This window comes from Sinocyclocheilus grahami, unplaced genomic scaffold (genome assembly GCF_001515645.1).
Source record: "Sinocyclocheilus grahami isolate Dianchi unplaced genomic scaffold, SAMN03320097.WGS_v1.1 scaffold54.1, whole genome shotgun sequence".
In the NCBI taxonomy this organism is placed as follows: domain Eukaryota; kingdom Metazoa; phylum Chordata; class Actinopteri; order Cypriniformes; family Cyprinidae; genus Sinocyclocheilus; species Sinocyclocheilus grahami.
The window spans coordinates 3,779,663-3,789,638 of NW_015505233.1; the positions used below are offsets into that span (position 1 = coordinate 3,779,663).

A 9,976-nucleotide genomic window follows, 5' to 3' on the forward strand; every position below is an offset into this window, starting at 1 on the left:
GCTTGAGGTATTCGGCCAATCACAACGCACTGGATAGCTGGCCAATCACAGCACACCTCGCTTTTTCAGACCGATGAGCTTTGTAAAAATCGACGCGTTTCAAAAAGGCGGGGCATAGAGGAGAAACAATAATGTACAGTATGTGGAAAATAATGTGTTTTTTTAACTTTAAACCGCATAAACGCACTTCATTACACCAAATACACCAAATAATACACAATACACAAATACACAAGCCCATCTTGAAAGGCGGGGATCTTCTCCGACCTTAAAGGCCACACTCCAGAGACCCGCCCCAGTCGGTGGTTCGGTCAGATGCAGATGAAGATGTGAGAAAACGCTGCAGGATACCAAAGCATTGTGCCAGGCCTTTCGGCCTTGACTTTTCCATTCACCAAAGATTCTCTGACTCAAACTGGTTCTTTTCATCAACTAATTTCAGCAAGATCTTGGGCCTTAAGATTGCATCAGGAATCTCTTTCAGACAGCCGAGACTCGCAAGTATCAAACTTAGTCTTATTAATTGATACATTAAGTATCAGTTACACCTTTTTACAAAGGTGTGTTTGAACTCAGAATCTGACGTATCACTCAGGCTTAGATCTGTTGAATATGCAAATGGTTCCATAAATGTCATTCCTTATGTCTCTTTCTGTACTGAGCTAAACTTTAACCCTTTCCTATACCAACTGTATGTGTGTGTATGTGTATGTTAGACCAGTTTATGTGTTTATGTAGTATGTTGGACTAGTTTAAGTGTTTATGTAGTTAATAAAACCTTACTTGTATCACACTTGACGTGTTCATTGTTTGCTCATAACCGGAGTCACTAATCATGCAGATTTACGCTACAAGCTTTTGTAGAATTGTACAGTAAGAAAGTTATTTCCCTTAACCAGGAAATTAACGTTCTTAGAATTGACAAGACAGTTGACCCTGAGAGGTCAGCTAAATATCTACAGCGGATCTAAAATATTCATAATTAATCATAACTAGTTATGGTTAATTATTCATATTTCCTGTCATGAGCTGGTTCGTTACATAATAATGATAAAGATATGGAAACAGAGACACAAAGAATGGCTGAAAAGCAAAAATGAGCAACAGGCATAATTCCAACCCTTTCACGGCAGGGAAGGAAAACTCAAGAAAAGGTTTAATCACTGAAATGATGACTCTCTACTGCCTGCCTCCCAGAAAACCCATTGATATGGCTTCCCATGTCACCACTATCAAACAAACATCAGACATTTGTCTCTATGTGCTCATACACCTTCATTGGATAATGTGTTTTGAGCCGTGTGGCCGTGTGTTTTGAGTTTGAGTGTGTTTTGAGTTTGAGCTCCGTCAAGTTAATTCTTTGTCGTCTAATTTTTTTATCTTAAAATCAATTTTATACACCATCCTTTTCAGTTCTACAACGTGTGAATATATACCCTATCGTATTCTACAACAAAAACAATCAGAGCGCCTTGTTAGCACTAGTTCTATTTTTGACTTTCCGAGTCTGCTATTAGCATATAGCCCGCTAGCATCGCCAGCTTGGTTGCCGCTAATCTCGCTTACATTACTAATACTCTATTCACACACATCACCATTGTTTTACTCACTGCATTCGGTGCAGCTCGAGCTGGAGGCCGTGGAGAAGCAGATCCGTGACCTGGTGGTGAAGCAGACCCAGCTGAGAGAGCGGAGAGCCGCGCTGGAAACATCCCAGGCTGACGCTCACAAGTCCGAGGTAAGTATACAGGGCGCTGTTAACTCTCCCACCACCTCTACTCCGTTGATTGCAAATGATTGCAAAGATACTATTTAAACTGAACTGAGCTGGATGATGACATCACTGAATTCAATGATGAACTGTCTTTAACTGAAAAATTAGTGTTTACTATTGTCATTTTGCATTATTGATACACTATTTTCCTAATTAATGCTGTTCAGTTGCTTTGACACAATCTGTATTGTTAAAAGCGCTATATAAATAAAGGTGACTTGACTTGACTAGTGGGTGATTTTCAGAAGACCAAATCATAGACCGTGTTAGACAGAACAAAATAGTACAAAATTACAAAAAAAAGGAAAAGACATCACAATCATATAGGCAAATGTAGATGAGACACAGAAAGTCTAGTTCTTACCCACTTAATGTTGGCATGAAATGAAAATTTTCTTAATTCTTTATCTATTTTCTAAATTGTTATTATCTATTTTCTAGATTATATATAATATTTATTTATTTATTTATTTATTTATTTATTTTCTAAATATTGATCTTTTTGCAAATGATGTGTTACTTTTTTGGAAGCTCAATTTTTATTAATTTTTTTTCTTCATAATTTAGTGAAGAAGAAAAGATCTGTTGCTACTCCAGTTTAATTACCATTTCACGTCAACTAAAAAAAAAAAAAGTCACATACAAACCAAATAATCTGCAAACAGCTGCAAACAACTAAGACAGAGAACTCTGCATTTGTATTGTTTATATATCATACATGAAGGGCTGAATCATCAAATCTGCTGTAATTGAATCTCTAACAAAGATGAATACAAGAAAATATATTGAGATGCATAAAAATTTCTAAATGTACCACTCTGAACTGCCTGAGAACTGGCATTCACTAAAAAAAGATAACCACAAATGCCTTCTAGATCAAGCATGGAAAGACAGCAATAGTGCAAGTGAGGACAGAAAACAGTGATCATATCAATACTGCAACTAGAGAAGCGCTGTTCATAGACTATACACAAACCACAATCATCTGAGCCAAACCAAGAATATTTTGACAATTTCATTGGCCCTTGTTATCTCCGTTTATTAGAAACCTAAGCAGGGATAATTGTTTGGATCAAATCAATCACACTTCTGAATTGGCTCCTCCATCGAGAAATCCACAGATTTACTGTGTTTGAAGAAGCCTCACCACAAACTCTCACACACACACACAAAACGCTGGAAAGACCAGCATGCTACTGGAATATGAATGATAGTTGTGATAGAGTTTGTGTGTTCAATAGCTATAGTGTGTGATGCTGGAAATGGGAGATCTACTTCCATCCTGCTTTGAAACTAATGCTAAAATTGCTCATAACAATCAAGTTCTAATCATTTAAACATAATACAGTGAAGCTTAAAGTGCTGGTGCACCAAACAAGATATATACACAGGTAAAGTGGAACATCACAAACTACTGTTTATAATTTTAGGGTTAGTAAGATTTTCAAATGTGTTTGAAAGATGTCTCTTACGCTCACCAAGGATGCATTTATTTGATCAAAAAAATCCAGTAAAAACAACATTAATACAGTGAAATATTATTAAAATTTAAAGTAATTGTTTTCTATTATAACATATTTTCAAATGTAATTTGTTTATAAATGTAATTTATTTCTGGCAAAGCTGAATTATACTCCAGTCTTCAGTGTCACAGTTTATAGATGTCTTCACTGTCACTTTTAAATAAAATATTTTAATAAAATGATTGCTAATAAAAGTATTAATTTCTTTCAAAAAAGTGAAATCTTACTGACCCCAAAGTCAATAAATAAATAAATATATAAAGTAAATAAATTCTTACCTTCTGAAAAAAATCCTCTCCTCCATTTATCCTCCCCTCACTGGCCGCTATGTGAGAAAAAGAGAGAGACATTTACATTACCATTAGCAAGAGACACTTTTATTTTACAATTATTTCTGTTCACTAACATGTTTAACTTCCTAAAGTAAAAATATTTTTTAAACGTACACCGTTCAAACTAGGCTGCTTATGTTGAAGTGTTTGGGATGTGGCTTTTAATGATGAGCCCTTTTTTGTAATCAGGCTCTCAAAAAGTATATAACAATTTGGATATAGATTTATCGGCCAACATATCGGTTATCGGCTTTCAAAAATAAAGAATAATCGGTTATCGGTATCGGCCAAAATTTTCATATCGGTGCATCCCTACTAAACGATATTTAAGCAATAAGGTATGAGAAGCCATGCTATATTTGAATGAATAACATTTTAAGGTTGCTGTCAGGGACAATATTAAAGATTTAATGCCAGACTCACATATTCAAGACGTATTTAAAGACAACCACAAAACACACATATAAGAATCAGGCAGCATTCTCACAACCTGCAGAAACTAAATGTATTTCATATGTCACGCACATGCTTGTCTATTACACACGCAAGCAGCTGTGTGCAAGCTCAGACTCATGCACTTAGTTATAGATGACAAAAAAACAGTTCATAAATCTTAATAAACACACTCACAGAATCCCACACAGGGTATGATGCTTGCCTTGCATATGGCTTATACATGTACAGCATGTGTCAAACCTGCTCTTTGACACTAGAAAAGGCCATTTAAACTCTACATCATTTTCCCAGCTGTTATCAGACTTCAGATCACTCAAATATGTAATTAAAGTGTGATGTTGAAAAAGGAAAACGTGCAAAGACTCCCAGTCAGGTGTGATGAAAACATTGGGTTCACAGGAAAATCTCAGAATTTGTTTGCTTTGGTGGGACGCTGGGTCTCCAGATGTTTGGTTGAGATTGTCCTATCACAAAATGAAACATTCTCGCAACATATGTGTCTACATAGAGGGCGATTCATCTAATAGCGCCAAGCCCTCTCCTGCACTCCTGCTTCTGCTTTACTTTTAAAGTTGAAATATGGATTTCATAAAGGTCAGAACAACAAACCCCAGAATGGGAGGAAATAAACGGTTTGGAAATGGGACAATCTTGTCATCTAAACCTCTTAATGACCCTAAAATCACAAAAAAGCACATCCACCCATCTCTCCATGAAATTCACTACATTTTCCAGATCCAAACAAGGAGAGGAAGAGCTACAATTACAAGAAGTGCCCATCTCATTACACCAAAGTTTGGTTTGATTTGAACCCTCCTTCACTTCACATCATTGCACAGACTAGTCAATGGAGCAATGCAGGAATTTAGATGGCAATGATGAAATTTACAGATTTATTTGGGGAAAAAAAGAAATGGTATCCTCACAATTTCTCAACAGTGTCTGGCATGTGGTGGAGAAGAGCGAGGGATGAAAACAACAGTGAGAGACAGAGAAGTGGTTTCAATCTTTGCGTTCCCAAAACAAAATCCATTAAAATACTTTCATTTATTGATTCCACTTAATTTTAAGCAGAAACACTTTGATTGTACCTGGTTTTAATAAACAAGTCATTTTCTAGGTAACATGCACAAATAGTGTTACAGATAAATAAATAAATACAATTCTTAAAACAGACCTTTTTTTTTTGGTTGCAATTTTTGCAACCCTGTTATACTAAAATCTGAGACATGTCTGTACAGTTTAATATGTATTTCTATGATTTTGTTATTTAACAATAAAAATCTCAATAGATAGATAGATTTTTAGTCAGAAAACCACTTCACACTTTCAATCACAATCAATCACACTTTAAAACTTTAAAAGCGCCATTCACATCACTGTAGCTCACACAAGTCTGATTTTGGGTGAAGTGAGGACAGAGGAAGACTGAGTTCACTCTCTGAAGTTGTGAAATCAGTGAAAGCTCACTTCACATCTCTCCTATCAGATGCTGTAAATTGAATCAACAGTTTCGTGAGATGTTTGGATGATGTCGTATCTCTGTAGCACGGATACACATGTGTTCATTCATCTGTAATGAGTACAGCATGCAACAGATTAACACCTCTGAACTAAACCTGGCCCCACTACTCGCACACTAGCACATAAATGCTTATAATTCCATGTTAACTTCAAAAATGTTACTTCAAAACACTCTTGATCCTCTTCTTCTGACAACTGAACTGAAACACATCCAATGGAAAACATGTACATACTCAGGCTCAGACAAATATGAAAATAGCAAGCCTCAAACCAGACAGAATGTTAAATGCAGTGTGTGTGTGTGTGTGTGTGTGTGTGTGTGTGTGTGGATTTCAGGCCTTTCCTGTGCTCTATTTAGGACGTGGGTCAGAAAAACTCCACAGCTTTTGAGTTTCTGAAAGATACAGCTTCACACACACGTCCAGAGCAGTGTTTGATTATAGCACAGCTCCTGTAAACTATGTGTGTGTTAGGAATGTGATGAATAAGCGAGTGTAAGAACAAAACTGTATAATTTGAGTGCATTTCTCCTGGATAATCCTGGAACTTCCCTTCAACTCCAGAGCTCAGTGAGTGGGCGAGACATCAGAGAAACTTACTCATGACCAGCATCTGGATTCAAATCTTATTCTTCACAATTAAGATTTGAAGCCATCTGTTCTGAAGTGATGTCACAACCTACATTACAGTTCAAAAGTTTGGGGTCAGTAAGATTTTTTCTTTTGGCAGAAATTAATAATTTTGTTCAGCAAGTAAATTATACTGTAAAGACATAATTTTACTAAAATGCTGCTCTTTTGACATTTTATATTTATCAAAGAATCTTTAAAAAGGTATTCATGGCTTCCACAAAAACACAAAGGTTTTTAACACTGACTTTAAAAAAAAATCCTTCATCACCAAATCAGCATATTAGAATGATTTCTGAAGTATCATGTGAAACTGAAAAAGTAATAGCTGCTATGCAGGTTTGGAATAATCACTGGAATAAATTGCATTTTAAAATATATGAAAATTAAAATCAGTTATTTTAAATTGTAATAACTTTTCACAATATATTCTTCTTTTATTGTTTTTCTCAACATATAAATGCAGCCTTGATGAGCAGAAGAGACTTCTTTCAAAAATCTTACCCAAACTTTTGGTAGTTCATGGTAGTGTATTCTGATTGGTTACATTAAGCTCTTACGACAGGAAACAAAAATCACGCTACATATAAGCGCAAGCATCTGGATTCAAATCTTATTCTTCACAATTAAGATTTGAAGCCATCTGTTCTGAAGTGATGTCACAACCTACATTACAGTTCAAAAGTTTGGGGTCAGTAAGATTTTTTCTTTTGGCAGAAATTAATAATTTTGTTCAGCAAGTAAATTATACTGTAAAGACATAATTTTACTAAAATGCTGCTCTTTTGACATTTTATATTTATCAAAGAATCTTTAAAAAGGTATTCATGGCTTCCACAAAAACACAAAGGTTTTTAACACTGACTTTAAAAAAAAATCCTTCATCACCAAATCAGCATATTAGAATGATTTCTGAAGTATCATGTGAAACTGAAAAAGTAATAGCTGCTATGCAGGTTTGGAATAATCACTGGAATAAATTGCATTTTAAAATATATGAAAATTAAAATCAGTTATTTTAAATTGTAATAACTTTTCACAATATATTCTTCTTTTATTGTTTTTCTCAACATATAAATGCAGCCTTGATGAGCAGAAGAGACTCTTTCAAAAATCTTACCCAAACTTTTGGTAGTTCATGGTAGTGTATTCTGATTGGTTACATCAAGCTCTTACGACAGGAAACAAAAATCACGCTACATATAAGCGCCCAGTCAATGCCCAAACTAAAGTACTCAGCCACTTGTGCAAATGATTCAGAGCTTTTATCTTCTCAGACAGTTTATGTGCAATGTCATAACTTGAGAATACACACACATGCCGCCGACACATCCATTGCAGACTGGTTGTACAATCTCCTGTAACATTTTCTTTTGCAACTTCTGAAAGCAAGCAGTCTGTATGAAAGGAAACTCAAAATATAAAGCTCAAGTGAAGCATCTGGTCATGTGAAACTAACACTTAGGTCCGAATGCCTCTCAGAAACAATGCTTACCACCACTAAAAGGTCGGCACAAGTCTGTGAAACTATTTAACATACGATGGAAAAATGGGGCAATAATCAGGCAATATGAACTGCAGAACTATTTGGGATTATAAAATACAGATGTGCTGAAAACACACTCAATACCTCTCCAAAGGTACTGAGTGAAAAGGATTTGTCTGTAATGTGAATTAAATAATGTGAACATCTCATCTCTCCATGACGATAAGGAACTTTATCCCTGTCTGACAGGTTATGAACACAGATGAGTTTCCAGCCAAACTAAAACTCTCCCAACATTTGGAGCATTTCTGCCAAACACTCATTTTAGTAATCCAATAGATCAGTTCTTTAAGATTTATTACCCAAGTCTGAAGCATTTCATAAAAAACAACGTAAAACCTGATGTATTAAACCCAAGACATAGATTTATATTTGTAAACATACAAACAGAAGTCTACTTGGAAGAAAACTGCATTAATATTGGCAGTGTAGGCATTTATAGCACTAGCAAAAATGGCCTGCCAGTTGAAACTGCCAAAAATAAATAAAAAAAATCAGCATACTGTTGTTGCATCTGTCAAACCATAAAACTCTTGCAACCAAGACAACACTACTTCAAAGTTAATTTTAATACTACAACGTGTGATTTATAATTCATAAATAAACATCAATATCTGATATATTGATTTATTGCTTAAATTTCTAAATTAAGACACACACGTGCCTTTAATATTCAAACTGTACATGTATGCACATAAAAAATCAAAATTCAAGGCAAAAGACCTGTGTTTCCCTGGCAACAGCGTGCTGAGCCATGAGCACATTCCCAAAACACAACGCACTTCCTGTTGCTTCACTCACCAACCCATACACATGCAGCACGTTAAGAATCATGCAGTGAACACGCAACCAGACTAAATTAGACTCAATAAATAAAACCCACGTCAGAAAACACTCTGCACGCATAAGATAAAACGCACAGCACAATTTGGTGGTACAAGCCTGACCCACACACGCGTTCACACACAAAAAATTAAGGATTAAGTGGAAAAATTACTCATCCTCAGGTCATCCAAGTTTTAGAGGAGTTTATGTCCATAATTGTAAGAGATTTGGAGAAATTTATCATTACATCACTTGCTCACCAGAAGATCCTCTGCAGTGAATGGGTGCCGTCAGAATGAAAGTCCAAACAGCTAATAAAAACATCACAATAATCCACAAGTACTCCACACAACTCCAGTCCATCAATTCATGTCTTGTGAAGTGAAAAGCTGTGTTTATAAGAAACAAATCCATTGCTAAGGTGTTTTAATATTAAACTGTGACTTCTGGACAAAATAAGATTGGTCCATAATCAATAACAACATTTCCTCTGGTGAAAGAGTCTAGCTTCTGTTGTCCTCTCACATTAAAATCCACCAACACATTTGTTTACAACTGTTTTGGATCGTTTTTGCTTGTAAACAGTGCTTGATCTGTGCATATTTCTCCCCTGATTCAGATGGAACAACTTTTTACTGGAGAAAGCAATAGCAATTTAGCCAGAATCAACAGTTTGAAGGAAAAAAATGTCTTAATGATGGACTTGTTTCTTACAAATACGCAGGTTTTCGCTTCACAACACATTAATTGTTGTGATAATTATTGTGATGATTTTATCAGCTGTTTGGACTCTCATTCTGATGGAACCCATTCACTGCAGAGGAACCATCAGTGAGCAAGTGATGTAAAATTTCTCCAAAACACATCTTATAATTACCACAAACTTGTTAACACTTGACACTTACCACTGAGAAACGTCCTGCTCCAGTCGTGCTTGCGAAACAGTCTCTTGGCGATCAGCCAGTTCAACCGTTTCATCATCAGACTCCAGCTCGAATTGGTAAGGTACAATCGATACCATCTTTTCTATGTATTGACAAGTCTCCAGGGCTGTCATTCCGTCATGGCAATGGGCGTTTCCTTTCCGACACGCGCTGTACACGGTAGACCAATCCAGAGCCAATCTCACTACGGCTCTGGACCAATCACAAAGGACTGCGCCATCTGACCAATCACAGCAGTGAGGGCTCACGGAAAGGAGGGGTTTAGAGACTGATTCTTTGAACTGCTTCGCACAAGTCGTTTACGAATCATTTAGAAATGTGGTAAAATTAAATACATTTTTTGAGAAAACTAATGTGTTTTTTGACCTTGCATGCATGTAAACCTGTTTTAGGAGACTCGTAAAACAATATTAGCAACCTTAA

General features: G+C 35.9%; 1 protein-coding gene across 1 annotated transcript in view; it reads right to left on the reverse strand.

Annotated features, from left to right (window-relative positions):
- LOC107583637 (protein bicaudal C homolog 1-A-like) overlaps positions 1–9,976 on the reverse strand; it is a 50,718-nt gene that overhangs the window by 32,664 nt on the left and 8,078 nt on the right. The window contains exon 2 of the mRNA XM_016269924.1: positions 3,576–3,622. Coding sequence (XP_016125410.1) covers positions 3,576–3,622 — 47 coding nt within the window. The remainder of the gene's footprint in view (positions 1–3,575; positions 3,623–9,976) is intronic.